Here is a 19,831-nt window from a genome sequence, read left to right as displayed (position 1 = left end):
ATTGCTGATGAGAGCTGTACTTCAACCAGCATCAGAAAAAACCCCACAAAGGTGAACAAGAAAACATTTGTCCTGGCAGACTCCATTTGTGCTTGGGATTTTGGAAGGAACATCTCTTTAAGCACATTGCATTTTGAGTTATTACTCCGTTATAGCCCTTGTGGATGTAAAATTGTTGGACACACTGACTACAAGCTTTTTTTTGACGAATCTTACACCAGTTCCTCACTCCTCAGGGACTTCCTTAATTAATTGGTTCAGGCTTGTGGCACTGTTTGGGACGCAGGACAATGTGTCCCGAACAGCTGAACCAAGGAACACTCCCTGCGGTAATATCCGTTGGATCAGAAACAACAAGGTGCTGTTTAATGAATGGAGGAATATGTGGGAAATACTGATCCTTCCATAAAACCTACAGAGATAGTGACAGACAGTGGACCCTTAAGGATTGGATGCCGTGAATATCTACATTAAATCAGACAGTGGTGTTGGATTCATTGCCATTATGAATTCCTTCAGCAAACTGCCAAGTTTTAGAAGACCCACACAGAATTCTAGGGTACAGTGGTTGTGGGTCTTGCAGGAAGATGGTTGTCAAAGTACATTCGCTTCTGCATCAGCTCCCATGGTTCTTCAGGATTTTCTATATTCTGAAGCCCATCAGCCCGTCAGTAGCACAACTGGACGGCAAAGGTGCAGCCTCAGCCATCAGCCTGAAAAAAAATGTGTGTGTGTGTGATATTGCAGTGTGATCACAACCGAAGTAATATTTGATTGATCTGTGCATGTTGTTAAAAAAAAAGATTGGCTTCATTGTAAAAAAATATATATATTGTAAAGAAAAAAAAAACAATTGAAACAATTTTTTAGTTTCTGCAATTTATATATATATATGTGTGTGTATATGTTAATAAAATAATTCTAAACACCTATTCTGTCCTATAATTTTTAATAAAAATGTGTTTAATACTATTTTAATAATCATGATAATTTCTCATTATTATACAATTATTTGTTTTATTCATTAAGTTTATTTATTAGGGGCCAAGCACTGAAGGTGCGTAGGCATCTATTGTATCTGTTGGCGTTTTTTATTTATTTTTTTCTGCTTCTTCTACTTCCACTATTGAGTCTATGGCAGCCAATAGAACTGCTTGCTGGAAAGTTGGTACACTGATGGAGGAGAGTCCCAACAATAACCATAGCAAATGGTCTAACTCGAACTCTTTAGCGCCACCACTTGTCCAAGTTTGCACTCACGTTTATGCTAATAACTTTTGAACTATAAGGCACAGAAGGAAAATTCTTTCAAATTCTTTTCAAATTAAAAAATAAAAATTCTAAGGTTTAGTTTTTTCCTCTAATTTCAATTGTTCGAAAAACCTACTTTTTCTCAAATTTTTTAGACTTTTTGTCTGATTCTCAACAAAATTGGCTCAAATCATCTTCAGACCATGCTGGAAGAAATTTATGGAATTTCACTTGATTCGTCCAACCGTTTTCGAAAAACTTGCGAACGGATTCGACGAAACGCACAAAAAAATGGATTTGAGGCTATATCTCCACATTTTGGCTTATTGTGACCAAACTTGGTGTGTGTAATAGCAAGCATGACCTGAGACTACCTGTTGTGTTTCGGTGCAGTGCCACCTAGTGGTAAGGAGATAAATTCATGTTTTTGCTTACTTTTTATAGTTCTTTTATTCTGCTCATTTTACATTTGACTGTCAGTTTTGGTCTTGAGCTTCAAAAACAGTCAATTTTTCAAGAGGTAAATACATGAATAGAGCTGTTGCATTATATATGAGATTCATTAAAGAAATGAATCTTTCCAAATACAACACACTAAACTGCCATGCAGGACATATCCTGAAGGTTATTTTCATGTATTGAGCAATATTCAGTAGTTCCAGATGGTATTGGTATTAACAGTGACTCTTACTTCTGTAAAATAACCTTGAATGTCTGCCTGTGTGTTTCAGCGCTGGCCCGACTACGTGGAGCGATATCTGAACACCAGCTCGGCATCTCCAGAGCTGCGAGAGCATCTCTCCCAGAAGCCTGTGTTTCTACCCAGGTGAGGCTCAGCCAAGTACACCCATCTTTAGAGCCGCGAGTCCTTTAAACTTCCCATGAAGCATCAGCTCAAGACAGGAACATCCCAGGAATGCTTTTGGTAGTCTTTGGAAGTGTCTGGGAGCCAGACTGTACAAGTGATGCCTGTATAATCACCTGTTTTTGTTGTTTTTTCTACCCAAACCCCCATCCTCTCTGCTTGCTTGCATTTGCACTTTATTGAGAATTTATTTCATGAAAATTAATTGTTAGACTGTTTATCTTTGCTCAGATGTGGCCACCTATTGTTTTTTTACGCTTATTTATAAATTGTAAGTATGGTGTGTTTGTGGGGAATGTGTGCAGAGGTGTTATCTAAAATTATGTGCACCATTTTTTCTTGATTGACACGTTTAATGAGGTAAAAATTCCATTTAATTTTTAATAATTGTTTTTCATCTGAGAATATGGAAGATGTTTTTATATGCCTGCTTTTAACAGGGTTCGGTTGAGACACCATGTTCTTTGGAAGAGCAACTTTCTAAAGAGTCTGAAGACATTTAGATAAGAAAAAAGCCGAGTGCTTTGTTCAAATCTGTACATTCTTTTGAATAGATTTTCATAATCTTTTTAAAGTAGCCCACTTTTGGGTTTCAGAAAACTTTCTTGCTTTCTCACGTAAAGTGTGCTGTGGTCTGTTTGTGTAATTCTGTATGTGACCTGATTTCATGATTGTGTATAAATGCTTTTATAGTCTGTAAGATTTGATGCTGAGATCTCAAAGACGATGTGTCCTCCCATTGCTGGGTTCGATTGGGGTTGTCAGTTTACAAAGTGGTGTCGTGATTAGAACTTAAACTTAAACTCACCATGGTCTGACGGCTGTATTTCAGAGAGGGGCTTTTCAATAAAACTCTGGTCTGAATTTTATCCTCAGATGTGCGTGCAGTCTATTTCTTTCCAACAGACGTTTGAGCTCTAGCATGGGAGGATGATTGATTTGCTTGTTCTTTCAGTTTTCATAATGCATGTTTTATGTGCAGTGCCCGAGAGATGCTCTTCATGTCTCCATGTTCATCCACAAACTGACAGTCGAATTTGTATTTATTTTTGGATTGATTCATTACTGTTTATGTGCAGTGCGAGGTTGAGAAGCTGACATTTGCACCACCCACTGTTTTTGCTAAGAAAATTAATGCAACAAACACTTCTAGTGCATGGTCATGCAATGCATAATGCTCAAAGTCAACCCATATCCTGGCCATTTAACCTTATTCCCTACCTGGTTTCTTTTTTCTTTTTTTTCTTTTTTTGTGACGATTGGCTAGTTTCTTTAAGTGAAGTCCTGAATTCAAAATAAGAGTCATGGTTTCTATGCCCATTCACATCTGTAACCTTTGGTAAGTACACTTCTAATTTTAGTCTTTAATTGAAGCAGGGAAATAACCTTCTTTCTTTTTTTTTGTTATCCAGTACCTTGATTTGGCACTTGATCAATACGGTTTTGCCACGGATATGAGTTTTCAGTGGAGATTATCACTTTTGTTGATAATTTATCATATCTGTTGAGACCCAGGTGCACTGTAGACAGTTGCATTGGTGCATAATTTTTCTTTTTGATTAGGATGTCCCTCTCTTTAGGCTGTCAGATGCTGAGCCTTAACATGTTTGTTAGCATCTGTACTAAATTTAAGAAAGATAAAATTTTTTGAGAATTAAAACAAAGTGCATTTTTCTTTTTAAGGAACCTGAGGCGAGTGCGGAAGTGCCAGAGAGGTCAGGAGATGCAGGTGAGAGAGGCCAAAGAAACAGCCAAGAAATCCTCCGAGGGCGGCGAGGACTCAAAAATGGAGTGCATGTTTAAGCTCAACTCCTACAAGATGGTGTACGTCTTCAAGTCGGAGGACTACATGTACAGACGCACTGCACAGCTGAGAGCGCATCAGGTATATAGATGATGGATCAATGGTTCTCAAACGTTTTGATTCAAGAGCCGCCAATTATCCGATGCAATATAATAAATATAAATACATTTCTGATCTTTCTACTGCATTTATTATGGTTATTTTTGATTAGCGGAAATTGGGATTGTTGAATGAATAGTCCATCCAAAAGTTATTTCAGCATTTATTAATACTCAAGTCATTCCAAACCTGCATGACCTTTAAGTTCTACTAAAGAAACAGATATTTTAAACAATTATCGTAATGAAACGGTTTCGGTTCACATTGACTTTTCTTGTATGGACACAAAATACTAAATGGCAATTGGATAGCAATATTCTTCAAAAACCATAGTTTTTAAGAGGAAAGTATGATTTCAGCTTGAATCTTTTTTTCATGTATTAGCATTTTAATTAAAATGATTTACCCCGCTTCAACTTAATAAATTAACTTACCAACTTTTTTACTAACACGATTGATTGATTTCTGTTTATCTTGATGATTTTCAGTCACATCAGAGAGTAAGCACTCGTCTGCATCAGCGCTTTCAGTCGTGGCTAGACAGGTGGCGGAAAGAGCATGTGACCAGTGACATGGCGGCCGCCGCTTACACGTGGCTGATGGGCGAGGGCCTGGAGGGGCTACTGCCCTGCAGAACCGTCTGTGAACCCAAGATCCTCCACTTCCAGAACATCAACAAATACAAAGTCACCTACAGCACTACGTTGTAAAGCTCAAGTTTTTAAGAGAAGGGAGGGCTTTTCCCTCCATTTTATGTTGTTTTTACGATGACTGAAGTAGCACTGAAATTAAAATCTGACCGCTGTTGAGTTCTTTGAAAAATGCTCAATTTCTTTCCTTTCTTTTTGTTTTTTTTTACCTTTTTAAATTTTTGATTGCCGTCTCCCCCCATCCCCCCTGGACTTTATACTCCGTTGTTTAGTGACCTTCAATCATGAGGGCAAGAAAACACTTCTTGCAAATGCTGCAGCTCTAGTCAGACTTTTATTCGATTTCCAAGAAGACAGGAATCGGTTTTGTCTTTTTGAGCAGCTTTTTGTGAAAAGGATGGTTTACAAATGCAGGTCAAGATCATGCCCAATTTTTTCTATATGTTTTTTTTTTTCATCTCTTCAAGGTGAATAGTAGTTTATTAGCAATATTATGTCTTCTGTGGTTCAACTGTTCAAATGAGAGAAAATCACAATCGGTTTTTAAAAAAGTCTCCATGTTTGAGGCTATGCAGCTAAACCACGACTGGTGATGTGAATTTCCCAAGTGTATTGTTCGCAATATACATGAAATGTAATCAAGGTCTCTTTTCACAGGTTAATTACAGCACCATTAATGAAGGTATTACCATTAATTAATAGACATCTAAGATACCAGCCACAATGTGTCAATCAGGAAAACCAGAAATAAGTACAGTCACGAAAGCTCTTGTGATGTAAATACGATGTATATATGCCAGACTGTTTATATTCAGACAACATTCACTGTTACGTAGTTCAGTTTTTAGGCTTCTTTATCAGCTTAGTGGAGGAGGCTAATGCTGGGATGTTTAAGAAAACACTTTATGACTATTCTTACCAAAGGGAGTACTTGTTTAAAGTGTTTCGTCTGGTCACTCTGTCTCCTCTCGTTATGTAGTCATGAAAATGTTCGTTTTCGACAGCTTCAAGTTTGTCCAGAACCTGAGATGTTGAATAGGATGATGCTATATTTGGCCCCTTATCTGAACTTGTATTCAAATTTGTGATATCACTGCCTGTGTTCTGAGTAGAACTTAGAAACAAACCTGTTTGGTCCCATTTTGCCCTCTTGTACCGAGAAGTCTGGAAATGTAACTTGGGGCACATTTGTATGTGCTTTAAGGCTTTGGTTTAAGCTGACAAATATGTAAAACATATTTAAAGAAGGCAATGACAGCATGTTTCTATGTTCTCATGTACAGCCTTTTATATTATTCATTATTGTTTTAAAGATTGAAATAAAACAGAATTGTAGTAGATTACCCTGCTGTGTGTCGAGCTGCCTGGAACTATAAGGATCAATAATGCATGTGTGTTTTCTCACTGAATTACACTCATGTCCTCTTGAGTATTATTGAGAATGCATAATTCATGTGCATTGAAACCCACTGTGTAGTTTTCCCACACTGGCGCAAGAGGGAGTGTTTGGACATTCTCCTGGGGTGCAGTATAATGTTTTACACTCAAATGTGACTATAGAGTTAACTTTAAAACATTAGCCAAACTCTCATGATCACATTGAGGCATGTAGTTATTAATTTGCAAGGCTAGAGATCTTACACTAAATCTCTACGGTTTTTATTAGGAAATGCAATTAACTCTTAACAGTCTTTAGAGATTTTTTTAATTGTGTAAGTTTTTTTTTTTCTTTTTTTTTTCTTTTTTTTTTCCCAAAAAAGGAATAAGCGTTTAAACACCAAAGAGAGTAATAAAAGTCTACAGTGACATTTAACTTACCAGGAGAAAAAAAAAAAGGAAAGGTGTTCGATATGGTTCATTATTTAATTAGGATTTGGCCCCATATTATAATTAAGCGGTCCCTGAAGAAATGGGTCATTAAAATATGCTCTCCAAGTCCATAACTTAAATAGCCCAAAATGGAGAAGGATGATGGCTTTTCCTCACAGATGGAGAGAAGCATGCCAACACGTTCTTTTGACCCTGTTGTTAGCCATGCAAGATACTTGTCTTTTGCATGTGACTGTGAAGACTGGAGTAATGGCTGCATAAAATTTGGGTTTGCCACTACAGGAATAAATTACGTTTTAAAATATATAATGATACGTTTTAAATTGCAATAATATTTCACATTCTAAGGTTTTGGGGTTATTTCTTAATGGGTTATTACTTCTTTAAAAATATTACCGACCCTCAAATATTTGAACAGTAATGTTTTCCTCTGGGAAACCTGCATTTTATATGTCTTCTAAAGGGCAGTACTAAATGATGCGTCACTGTAGAATCGTTAGCTAACTATGGTTGTGAGCTCCATTGAACTTTTAGCAACGACGGAACTTGCAACCATAGTTGCTTTTGGGAAATGCACTCCAGGACAAACAAGGGACTCATAAACAACTATCACAAAATAATTATATATATATATATATAAAACACAGATTCATTAACACAAGATTCAAGCATATATACCGTATTTTTCGGACTATAAGTCGCACCTGAGTATAAGTCGCATCAGTCCAAAAATACGTCACGATGAGGAAAAAAACATAAATCGCACTGTCTGTAAGTCGCATTTATTTAGAACCAAGAACCAAGAGAAAACATTACCATCTACAGCCGCGAGAGGGCGCTCTATGTCTTCAGTGTAGACTACAGGAGCACTGAGCAGCATAGAGCGCCCTCTCGCGGCAGGAGACGGTAATGTTTTCTCTTGGTTCATTTCTCTCGGTTCATGTCAAATTAATTTTGATAAATAAGTCGCACCTGACTATAAGTCGCAGGACCAGCGAAACTATGAAAAAAAGTGTGACTTATAGTCCGGAAAATACTGTAAATGTAGGTTTCCAGTGAAACTTGCTGGTTAAAGAGATTTACAAATGCACAATCATATCATTAACAACTATATGTCTTTATTATTTCATGCACAGTCAATGACTACAAAAAAAGTTAATAAAGATTATTAGACATTGCTGTAGTAAACCATTACAAGTGTTTGTCAGATATAACCATGAATATAACTAACACCAGGTCTTCTCAATTCCTCAACTGTCCGGCCCACCTAAAGTCATCTTAGCGCTTGAGCCAGGCCTGACTAACACTACATTAAAAACATTATTAAAATGAATCTAATGATTAAATTGAATAAACATAAATGGTGATTAAGTCGTAACAGAAAAAAGTATCAACTAACAACAGTACAAGTTAATCACAAACAAAAATGTTATTCCTCCAAAGCTGCAAGTGCTGGAATATCCCTCCATCCAGTGCTTATTCACGTACATAAATCCGTGTGCACACCACGTCATCGGCCCCAAAGGTCTAAGCAATAAAAATAAATAAAGAGAGAACGCCATTAACTCATTCATTCTTTCAGTGTTATTCACAGTTCATTTTGTTCACCATGATTTATTTGCGGTCATAGAGTGATTATATGTGACACTCCTAAAATGAAGACATGTAGCTCTGACGTTAACAATTTGTTTGTAGCTTTTTGGAATTGTTTATCACTCAAGTGCTTTGACTGATGTATTGATGGGATTGAGAGGAAGTGCCTCTGACTTCTCAGTGCTGAAACGTTTGGAAATCACATCAAAACAGAACTAGAGCAGTTGACAACGCCATAGACCATCTGCGCTCCAGAGCAGGACCACCTCACGCACTCTTTTGAAAAAAATGGTATTAGGACGGGCCATCTGCTGTGTGCGCCCGTGCCGTGGGACACATTAGAAAGAGGAGTGTCGGGCCCTTACACACCGCCAGATTCCTACATGTAACATGATCAATTAGACCTGTTTGCAAAGCATTTTCTGGGTCACTGCCAGCAACTTTGCTCCTTGATGCCAGTTTTATTTAAATGTGGCCACTTTCACAAAAAGCCACCCACATTAATCACTAGAGTGAAAAAACAGGCAAAAATTAAGTAAACTTAATGTAAACCATTTATAATGAATGACAAATGGTTTCAAGTGGTTAATTTCAGTAAACAAAAAGACAGAAAGCAGCTGCCATTATATTAATATGCAACTAGACCTTTTTTTTTTAATTAGCTGCAGTTGGTCATGATTATTCAGCTCATGACAAAACAGCTGGTCGGGAATGAAAAGACATGCATCACCATCATGCATTCAAAAGTCTCTCCTCCTCATGAGCCTGAAGGAGTTTTGATGTGAGCCAGCTGCATTACCTGTTCACTGTGATGCATCACATTTTCTGCTGTGCCTAATAAGACACAGATGTGACTTCGACATGTCTTTCTTGTCCGGCATGCTGTAATGCCACCAACTGTGTCAAGGTCCATGAGCGCATTAATGTGGACCAAAAATACCACTGAATGCAAGTTGTGCTGTGTTAATGGTTCAGCGTATTTCTCTGTTGAGCTCATTTATTTAGCAATAACTTTCCATGAATAGAGCACACAGGGTCTGAAATGGCCTGGTAAATAGTTTTTTCAACAAATGTTATATGAATGGCAACATAAAACAATGCCAAATAAAAGAATAAATGCATGCAAACTGCACAGTTTGCCTATAATTATCACTTAGTAGCAGCTACTGCTAATTTGGAACCAAATGTTGGTTTGTTGTCAATAATATAGATATTTTCCCCCAAAAAAAGCAAGATTAATATTTGTTTTGTCAAAACTTGAGTAACAAGCCTTTGAATGTTTGTTCATGATGGATGCCGTCAGTACTTAAAAAAAAAAGAAGTTAAAACTATGAAAATGAAATGGAATATATTATAATAATATTTACTTATTTCCTGTCAGTGTGTATAGTGTCAAAATAATGTTAGATTTTAGGTCTAAAAAAGACCTAAGAGAATGTCTGAGAGGTCTCTGGGTTGTACACAAAATTGGTAACCAAAACTTGTTAATTTATATATACATATATATATATATATATATATATATATATATATATATATATATATATATATGTTAAATCAAGTCGATTTCGATTCAATAAATTATATCAAATGAATGTTATTTGTTGTGCATAGTACAAGTAACAACATCTTAAAACTTCTCAAGCAGGACAGACTTTTAAGGTGAACTTTTCATGCTAAGCCAATTTTATGCAAGTTAACACTTAGTTTATATATAAAAAATATATATACTTATATAATATAATATAATATTTATACTACTTATAAATAGCATTAACTTTATCAGGATGCATGTGATCCAGAGATGAGTGCCACACAAGGTTAGATGCTACTGTAGGTTGTATTCACTTGTTATGCATCAGTTACCTTAACTGAATGCTCATGAGCAGCTTTTTATGGCACATATTTTCAGTGACCCATGTGAAGAATGTGAGCGAGTGTGAGTGTTTCACCATCACAAGTCTTTCCCAAATCTTTTTTAAAGTTTATAACAGATACTTGAACGAGAGAGGAAGACATTTGATGTCCCTCAGGGGCAGCGAAGCCAGTGAATAAAGCCAGTAATAAACCTCCTCAGTTATAAGACCAGTTTACTGTTGTCCATCTGGCCTGTAAAACGGAGCAGGCCAGATGTTTACCCAATCCTGCTTTTTTGTAAAAATTCCAAACAAATCCAAGCGATCAGTTTCTCACAAAACACACAGTGACAGACACAGAAACTGTCAAAGCTCCTCACCAGAATGAGTTCGTTCCCTCTCAGCTCTCGTGTCCAGTACGTCTTGGGGCCGTTTCCATCCAGAAGGGTTTGCCTGCAGGTCATCTTGTTCTCTGTCTCCCATGTGACCAGGCTCTGTGGACAATTACAGGCAAATGGTAATTCCACAACACAGCCTTTTGAAGAGGAACATCTGTATCTACATGCACTGCACACTGGAAGAACATTTTTTATTTTTCTCAGAGGAACTCGTCTGTCCATATGCACTTGAATTATGATGTCCATTGGATTTTAAAAGCTTTTAGGACATTGATTTGAGAGAATGAATCATAAGTAATGGAGTGAGGACAGATGACCACCTCAGGTGACCTGCGACGTCATGCCAATGAGTCATAGCTATATATTTTACCACCCTCTGAGCTTAATCTTTTGTGCTGCGATTAACTGAATAACTAAATACACAGTTTTCATTGTGTTCATTTAATGTTGCCCCTGCCAAATAAATAAACAGTAAAATGAAAAATGCTTGGGTGTCCATTTCTGTTGAAAAACAGATGTTTATTTTGTGCTAGGCCTGTGGTTGCTTTTATTTGCTTGTAAAAAGGCAGCAGTCATAAAGGCTAGCTTGTTAAAAAGGCTTTCTAGCACATGACAGTTCGGCCTGTCGCCACCCATTGCCCTTTCAGCAGCCTCAGATGGGTTGACAGGCTCCGAATGAAAACACATCCTGCTCATCGGTCTTTAGTATGCACACATTATCTTCAACGGTGCTGGGTGTGATGTGAGCTGCCGTTTGAGCCGGAATCCCCTCAGATCCATTCAAATCCGGGAGATTAAAGGTGGAAGGCATAAGGGCGACTGTAGCTAGTTTAGATAAGCCTGCAGTGTTGCTTTGATGCACTTTGTGTGTCATATAATCTATTTTACCAAGCTGTCTGTGACCTGCCTTAGAGGTGAAAACAGATTATTACAGTCACAAACTGTCTATTTAGCTTTAGTGATATTCTTCCATTTCGTATTGTGCTTATTACTTTTTTAGTTTTAATTAAGAAAACTTTAAACTATTTTAAACATCTTGTAAGTAATTTAATTCATTTTGCACACCTCTGCACTACACACACACACACACACTGATTTCCTGGTTTCCATTTTTTTATGGCAACATTCTATAGATGCAATGATTTTTATTCTGTATTATACTATATTTATACTGTACTAAATACTGTATTATACTATATTTTATACTGTATTTTCTAAACCCTTACCCCTAAACCTACCCCAACATTTTCTCATGGGGACCAAAATTGTTCCCACAAGGTCAAAAATTACTATCATTGTGGGGACATTTGGTACTTATAGTGAATATAACACACACACACACACACACACACACACACACACACACACACACATAAAGGTAAAACAAAAATTGGGTTGGTAATACCTTAAAAATATTTGTGAAAGAAATACAGCATTGTGGCATTTAAATATAATATACAACAAAATTAGTACTATTGTGAAATATTAGTAAAAACTTACTGTTTTTATAACCGTTTTTTAATTTAATGTTTAAATGATTTCTTCTTCTGATGTTAATTTTTTAACTTATATTGTATTTATATTATATTGCAGAAGCCATGATACATTATAGGATTCTTTGATGTACTGTACAGACTGCAATTTTTTTTAATCAATTTATTGAGTCCTGTCTGTGCAATTTATCTATCTATCTATATATATATATATATATGAGGTATGCAATAAGGTTTGACATGCTACTTTTTTTAAGCAAGTACGTTAAATTATGTCCTTCCGATGTAAATATATATAATATTAAAGAACGAGTGAATAGTACTGTATATATATATATATATATATATATATATATATATATATATATATACACACACACACACACACACACACACACACACACACACACATACATCTCTGTATTCTGTATTCTCATTTCTAAAGAATAAAGATACTGATCAAAAAAAGAGAAACCTTGCACTTGCGCCCATCTACGGTCTCCTCGTTGAACTCTTGTCCTATCTGGAAGTTAATTTCGGTGGTCCTCACGGTGGTGGAGGTTTTGATGTAGAACTGTTCTCCGTTCTGGCGGATCTCCACGTGGGGTTTAGAGGCTGCAGCACAGGCCACCTTCCTCAGCATAGCGTTCACCCCTGCATTACATGAAACATCTCATCACGCCACATGAGTTATGTCAAATTCACCACTTTGCTTCTTCAAATGTTTTCAGTTTTATGTCACTGAGGCAGAATGAAGCAAACAAAAGTCTCCAAATGAAAAGATTATTATATACAATAAATGATTGAATACCCCACGAAGCATTCATTGCTCTGGACTGTGCTGTAATTATACACTTGTATATCTCGCTCTAATTCCCTCAAGATGGCTTACATCATTTATTTGAATCTGCTGCAATAGATACTGAGGCAAAGGGAATATCTGACCTGCTTTCACTTGTGTGGCTTTCATGTTTATAATGCGACTGACGTTAATTTTTCCTAGTCAAAAGTAGGGCAAGTTAAGCATTCATACAGCCACGGAATGCCATATTTTCTGCATAAATAGTTATTAAAGTGACCACAGAGTAGATTGTTATCAGCAGATGTTGAAAATAAGGAGTTGCAATGACAGGGTGTTGACTGGAAGGAATGCCACGGCTCTTGGACTTGTGCAGTGCCTACATGGACAATCCTGAAACTACAAGCGCTAACTGCGTGTTTGTGGCACAGCATTGTAGTGTAAACTCTAACCACTTTCATAAACATTTCACTACTCAGAAATGTCTCTTTATGCTTAGCAGTTTTCTGGGGAATTGTTGTCGTCAGTTTCACTATGATATATATATATATATATATATATATATATATATATATATATATATATATATAAAGAAGCTCACTACCATTTAAAAATATGGGGTCAATATAAAAATACTTTTATATTTGAAATAAGCACTGTTCTTTTGAACTCTCATTTAAGAATACTGAAATCATGTATCATCGCTTATGCAAAAAAATTAAATACTGTTCGACATTGATGATAATAATAAGTAATGTTTCAAATAAGCATGTTTTTTCTGATGGATCGTGACACTGAAGACTGGAGTAATGGCTGCTGAAAATTCATCTTTGCCATTACAGATATAACTAATATTTATAAACAAATAAAATAGTTTATATATATATATATATATATATATATATATATATATATATATTATACTAAATCATTTTCTACTGTAGTTTTGATTAAATAATTGAAGCCTTCTTTGGCGACTTTTTTCAAAAACAAAAATCTTATCCCAGACTTTTGAACCTTAATGTAAAAAATAACAATAATTGTTCAGACATTTTGATCAAATCATAATTTCTGGGCTGCACAAAACTTGTATTATTATTCTTGGTATGAAACAATTACATTTTATTAAAAAGAAAATGTAAAAAAAATCTATTCCACTTTGTTGGTGCATTTTTGTGCCCTTGCTAAATCTCTGTAGTCTCTGTGGCTTTGAGAATTTGAATAAGAATCCAGGCAACTCATGCTGCCAAAGAAACAAAAGAGACTGAAGACGTAGTCCAACAGCCCGAAAATAATAGTGATTTACTCTTCACACTAGTTAATCCATGAATATGCTATTGAAGACTAAACAGCAGAAGAAGAGAGTATTCTGGACGGGGCCTAAACAACAGGATAAAACAGTCTATAGTCATCACATACTACACTTAGTGAAGGATGAAGTGTGTGAATCACTTACCAAGCGCTTTGAGGAGTTCTTCAAAATTTTCACTGCTCTTCATCTTCCAGGTTCCAGCGAAATTAGGCATCTTGACCTGGTCGTTTTTATCACTCCGGCTTTCAAAAACTTGACTTTTAATTCAGAAACCCAGCGAACAGATCTTCGACCACTTTTTAGATCTAAGAGGCTGTCCGATTCTTCTTCTCTTTCTTACCCTGTCTCTTCTAGAGTGTCACCCTCTCTTTCTTTCGGTCTCTGTGTTACGCCTTCTGGACCACTGCTGATAGCAAGCATCTGTGACGTACGTCAGTGGTCCCTCCCTCCCTCTCTCTCTCCCACCCAGATGGATGTGATGGCTTACAGGAGCTTCTTATTCATCTCACATCCTTGAATTCATTGCTTTAATACTATCCGGGCTGTCACATTTATTCTCATATAAAGCTCCTAAAGACTTTAAGTAATCACTTCATACTCTTCTATGGGGCTTTTTTATCGCTTTGCCAGTTCTTCAACTTTCGGATTAAAGTGAAAGTAAATTACAGTTTTCATTTTCCGTCAGCGTACTTTTTTTTTTTAATCTATTCAGCAGTGCTGTCACAATATGAATTATTTTTACAAATACACCCGGTTGATGAAATTAGGAGAATGATTATTGGAGTACATTTTATAAGAAAATACTTTTTCAGTTTTTCTTCTTCAGAATGTCATCTTTAATTCAGTGTTGCTTGTAATTTCTTTGTTATTTGTTTTTTTATTTTTTTACATTTAGCAGCAATTTCTAAATGAACAGTGTCTCAAAGTTAATTCTGCACCAGTCTGCATGCACTCTAGATATACATTATATCAATTTGAGTCAATTTTCTTGTCTTTTAAACAACCCACAGCACATTAAGAAAACTGCCCCCGACACATTTCCCATGAAGACCCATTCATCCTGGATCCTGCCTCCCAAGAGGAGAAGGACAGGAGCCCCAGGAGAGAAAGAGGGGCCCCAGGCCGAACTCCCCCTCCCCTCCAAGGCAGTCTGATTTGTTCCTGTCCCGATGTTGTTTCATTTATCTCTTTGACAAAGTGCTTTTGGGACAGCAGTTGATAATTAATGTAGAGCGAGGGCAGAGAGCACTTTGTCATTTCTTCAGGAAGTATCCAGGAGAAGGAATGGACCCATCCACTCGCTAGCGCTCCCTCATCAGCCACCGTTTGTCCCATCAATCAATTGATTTGGTATGGGCCTTCAGATGTTGCCGTGTGTGAATGTATCTTTTCTCTCCTTTGTTTTTATAAGGGCCTGGTGAATGTGCCAATGTGTGGTCCATGAAATAGACTGTGCCATGCCAAGACCATGATGTGGAGGACCATTGTTCCTCAAGAACATGCAGAAAGGTTGCATTAACATACTGTACTGTATTGCATACAGTTATAGCATTAACAAAGACTAGAAAATGGAATGTTGCATTTAAACACTTTTGGGTAAAATTTATAATTTACAGTTTCTCTTGCTATAGTAATAACAGTAAACTATCCATAATTACAAGCCAGGTCCCTAAATCAAACCCCATATAGTAAATACATTTCATTAGTCAATATTACTCCGTACATTATTGTTTAATTACATTGGACGCCTTAAAAACAAGGACACCTATGATAATGCATTAACTAACATGAATCAACAATGAGTACAATATTCTTATGGCACTTGTTAACCTTAAATTGTGTAAAAAAAAATAATAATAATAATAATAAATACAAAAACCCCTGTTCATATCAGTTCAAAACACACAATTTTCGATCTGAAAAATGTATTACTAAATGTTGAGATTAATAAGTGCTGTTCATTGTCAGTTCGTGTTACCATGTTAACAAATCAAACCTTGCTGTAATATATTACCAACGTATGCCTCTTTCTATTTGTCTTTCTGTAAACACTCTGGCACTTTTAAAAATGGAGGTTCTTCATTGGCATTATGGTTCCAAAAAGAATGTTTGACATCCATGGAACCGTTTCATACCACAAAAGATACTTTATAGTGCAAAATGGTTCTTTAGATTTTTAAAACGTTCTTTATACTAGGAAAACGTTTCACTGCAAGTGCAAGACTCTTTAGGGAACCAGAAAAGATTCTTCGATGACATTGCTGAGAAACCCCCTTGAGGAACCTTTACTTTTAAGAGTGCAGATGGACCTGGCTTGAGGTCATACCAGATTAAATCACAAATCACCAATCGACATACACTAATGGAGAACATCCATCAATGTCCAGCTCTGCAAAAGAGACATGGCCCAGTGTGACAACACCCTGTCCACTGATATCACAGATACAGAGACCCCCAGACTCGTTAGGACATCTATTATGCTCAGTCATTTTTCACTCAGAAATGTACCTAATGGTTGTCACTCCCAGTGGGACAGCACGCGTCAATGCCCTGAGCGTCTGACTATGAAGAGCAGTGCTTCAAACTCCAGTCCATCTGATCTTTGCTTGATCATTTATCTGCATTGACCTCAAACTAATCAGCGATTGAGTCATCAGACCTTAGCTCGCAAGCTTCCCATCTGCTTATCACTGAGCGTTTCTCTCAACAGCATTCTTTAATAAGGATTAAGAAAATTTAGTAACAACAAGGTGTCATATGTTTACATTGAGTAACTACACCAGTAAACATAGATGAGCACGGAACAATACTTCTACTATTTGTTCAACTTAGACTGCATATGAAATTACATACTTCTCCAAATTCACATTATTCATACAATGTTAGTAGAAAAATACCCAGATGATGCACCACTTCCAGCGGGATTCTGTACGCATCAAATGGAAACTTTACCATCCCAGGAGTCCACAATGACAGCATTGCTACTGAAGCTGGTAGATCCCATGACAATGACATCATGGCGAATGTAGTACGCCAAGATTATATTCATACGACATGTTTTCATACTATATAGAACAAAACTTTTTTAACAGTCGCAGAATAATAAATTATTCAAAATTGCCTAATCAGAGAGAATGGGATTTTGGACGCAGCCATTTTTGGTCATTTTAACATTTATTTAAAATTTAAGATATTTTGGATGAAAACCGGGAGGCTTGTGAATGTACCATAAACTTCCAAATAAATTATACTATCAAAGTGCAGAAAAAAACATTGTCAGAAAGTCAATCTGCCATCAGTGGTGCAACCGTAACATTATGAAGTGACGAAAATACTATTTGTATGCAAATAAAACAAAAATAATGACTTTATTAAATGATTCGTCTTCTCTGTCTCTCCCCATCACTGTTACGCCATTTTGGACAATAGAGCTGAACGCAAGCTGCTTACGCTCTTCTGTGTAAGCCGCGCCACAAGGATATGTTTTCTATGTGTATTTACGCAATGATTTGAAAGAAAACAGCGCATTTGTGTTCCAAAGACGAACAAAGCTTTTACGTATTTGGAACAACATGAGGGTAAGTGATAAATGACAAAATTTTCATTTTGAGTTGGAGTGTCCCTTAACTAACTTGGAAGAACAATGATTCAAAATTAACAAAGATGAATAAATACTGCAAATTATGCTGCTCATTGTTAGTTCATGTTAACTAATGAGGCTATATTATCAAATCTAACCAACAATTGAAGTTTTTTTAATGCTGTTTTCTTAATAAATGTAAATAAACCTAACATTACAATAAACATGTAACAGACAAATATAATTGAATAATGAAAAATATATATACATTTTCAGAAAATGTGAGTTTTATGGGAAAGCAGAGTAATGCTCTTTTCAGTGGACCATAGCCGTTGTGGGTGTAAGATAGAGGTTTTGGCCGCAGTGATGAGGTCTGTGCCATCGTCCTCTGGCTGAGACATGGATCACTGGCAGCACTTTCTTGGGCTGAAGGCTGAGGCCCTATCACAGCACCAGTTAATCACAGCTGCCCATCACACCCCAACACAAAATATTGCAGCAAACACACTGACAACAGGCCATTGTTCTGTTACGATTTAATTCTGTTGCTTAAAATCTTGTGCAGCGTGAATTATATAAGAGGAGCAACGGCATATTCTGTGTGCTTTCTTTATTCTCTGTGCATTAACTGTCCCAGTTTTATTTATTTTGATTGTTTTGTGTTTTTTCTCAGTTATGATATGGCATTTGGTATATAAACAGAAACTATTTCACCTGCATCCCAACTGAGTAAATACATTTTGAACTTATGTTTAAACCTATATTAGATCAGATATTGCTTTAGCAGATTCCGTATCATTTTAAAGCTTTCCTACTGACAGAAAAGGAATGATGATTTCTTGAGATTTGAAATGTAATGTTTGAATGAGTAATATCTTCCCTTCCTCTCCCCAAAGTTCTGTTTGAAGCGCAACTAACCATCATATGAATGTAGCTACAGGGAAACATTTGTCTCATCTCTAACCTCGGGCTTTACAGAAGCACTGCTCTGGCACTAATCATTAGATCAGAGCAGAAAGAATCTCCACTGCCTAAAGACAAACACACTGTAGGGGGCAGCGCACTTGCCCTGAAATATAACTAATGAATATACTCTTCTCAAACAGTCTTCAGTTTCATCTTCTGCTGCAGTGTTGAAGACATATATCAATACAATTCCTGCCACTGCTTTTGAATTTATAGTTACTATATCAATTTATACCTATTATGTTGTGTTTTCTGCAAGAAATCAGTGCAAAAAGTTTAGCACCTCTTCATATATCTGAAGCATGAAGAGGAGCTGAACAATTATATCCTTAAAAGAAGAGGTTTCAGCCTTTTTTCAAGCCCCCATTAAGATTACATGACTTTTACGTTTGTTACATTACAGTTGCTGTAGTACCTCTGCACTGAATTATTGTTATTTATTCATTTTTTTGTTTGGCAAACATATTAGCATAGTACAGAGAAATGTATATTCATTATAAAAGTGCCCACAATTTATGATTATATTACATTAATTGACTTTTAGAAATCACACTATTAAAATTAGAGCTAACTTGTATCTCATCATTATTAATACCATTGTTAAAGAGGTAAATAAAAAAAAAACATGTGTGTGTGTGGCACGTCCTGATTTTGCTGAGTTAGATGTGTTCCAGGGTCAACATATTTTGGAACATGTCTCACTTGGTAACATTAGGTTCTGTGTGTGTGTGTGTGTGTGTGTGTGTGTGTGTGTGTGTGTGTGTGTGTGTGTGTGTGTGTGTGTGTGCTTTGCACTTATTTTGTATTTATGTGGAGTAAGTTCTCAATTCTTGGTTCAAGTTTTTTGTGTATTTATTTATTTTTTATTCCCATGAACTATTAATTTGTTGATGCTAACAAAAATAAAAACAGATTCCTCTATGTACAAGTTTAAATTATTCAAAGCTAACTATGGATTTGCTGTCTGTTTTAGTAGTCTTAGTGGCCGGGATGAGGTTAAAGTGAAAATGCAAGGAAAAATACTTCAGAACAGCAGCAGTTGCTAAATATATAATTAGTATGACTGGAATAAATGTATCTGGCTTATCTATGAGAGCAACTAGATTACACTTTTTAATAATTGGCTGCACCCTAGTGGTGACAAGTAGAGTTACACAGCACGGTATGTTTGATCTAAAAGCTTTCCTTCAGGATACAGTTACACTGTGGACGCAATATATTAACAGGTACATTTTCCATACAAGATCTCACAGCTGCTCCACGAACAGCATATATACGGGGAATGGATTATAAACTTGTTAATATTTCCACAATTGAATCATAAGTTATCAAAAA

The 19,831-nt window shown here is 36.3% G+C and overlaps 2 protein-coding genes across 3 annotated transcripts in view; one reads left to right on the top strand and one right to left on the bottom strand.

Annotated features, from left to right (window-relative positions):
* The window catches only part of LOC127961710 (paired amphipathic helix protein Sin3a), a 53,875-nt gene extending 47,863 nt beyond the window's left edge, over positions 1-6,012 (top strand). For both annotated transcript variants that reach the window (XM_052560940.1, XM_052560941.1), the window contains 3 exons: positions 1,983-2,077; positions 3,800-4,001; positions 4,508-6,012. In XM_052560940.1, the coding sequence (XP_052416900.1) occupies positions 1,983-2,077; positions 3,800-4,001; positions 4,508-4,729 (519 nt within the window). In that variant the 3' untranslated portion in view covers positions 4,730-6,012. The remainder of the gene's footprint in view (positions 1-1,982; positions 2,078-3,799; positions 4,002-4,507) is intronic.
* Positions 6,013-7,597: 1,585 nt separating this feature from the next.
* On the bottom strand, positions 7,598-14,351 carry LOC127962166 (cellular retinoic acid-binding protein 1). Its single transcript, XM_052561659.1, has 4 exons — positions 14,095-14,351; positions 12,315-12,493; positions 10,329-10,442; positions 7,598-8,026 (listed from the first exon to the last, which is right to left on the bottom strand). The coding sequence occupies exons 1-4, from the start codon at positions 14,162-14,164 to the stop codon at positions 7,976-7,978; spliced, it is 414 nt and encodes a 137-aa protein (XP_052417619.1). The 5' UTR covers positions 14,165-14,351; the 3' UTR covers positions 7,598-7,975.
* Between the last annotated feature and the right edge of the window lie 5,480 nt (positions 14,352-19,831).

This window comes from Carassius gibelio, chromosome B7 (assembly GCF_023724105.1).
Source record: "Carassius gibelio isolate Cgi1373 ecotype wild population from Czech Republic chromosome B7, carGib1.2-hapl.c, whole genome shotgun sequence".
In the NCBI taxonomy this organism is placed as follows: domain Eukaryota; kingdom Metazoa; phylum Chordata; class Actinopteri; order Cypriniformes; family Cyprinidae; genus Carassius; species Carassius gibelio.
The sequence above is the reverse complement of the archived record's forward strand: the minus strand, read 5'-3'. Positions and strand labels throughout refer to the sequence as shown.

What these genes read in the sequence shown, in the direction of transcription:
- LOC127962166 (XM_052561659.1), bottom strand. Translation starts at nt 14,164, where the DNA reads ATGCCTAATTTCGCTGGAACCTGGAAGATGAAGAGCAGTGAAAATTTT. An exon ending in AGAACTCCTCAAAGCGCTTG is followed by an intron (nt 12,494 to 14,094) that starts GTAAGTGATTCA and finishes CATGTAATGCAG; the next exon opens with GGGTGAACGCTATGCTGAGG. An exon ending in GAGGGAACGAACTCATTCTG is followed by an intron (nt 8,027 to 10,328) that starts GTGAGGAGCTTT and finishes TTTATTGCTTAG; the next exon opens with ACCTTTGGGGCCGATGACGT.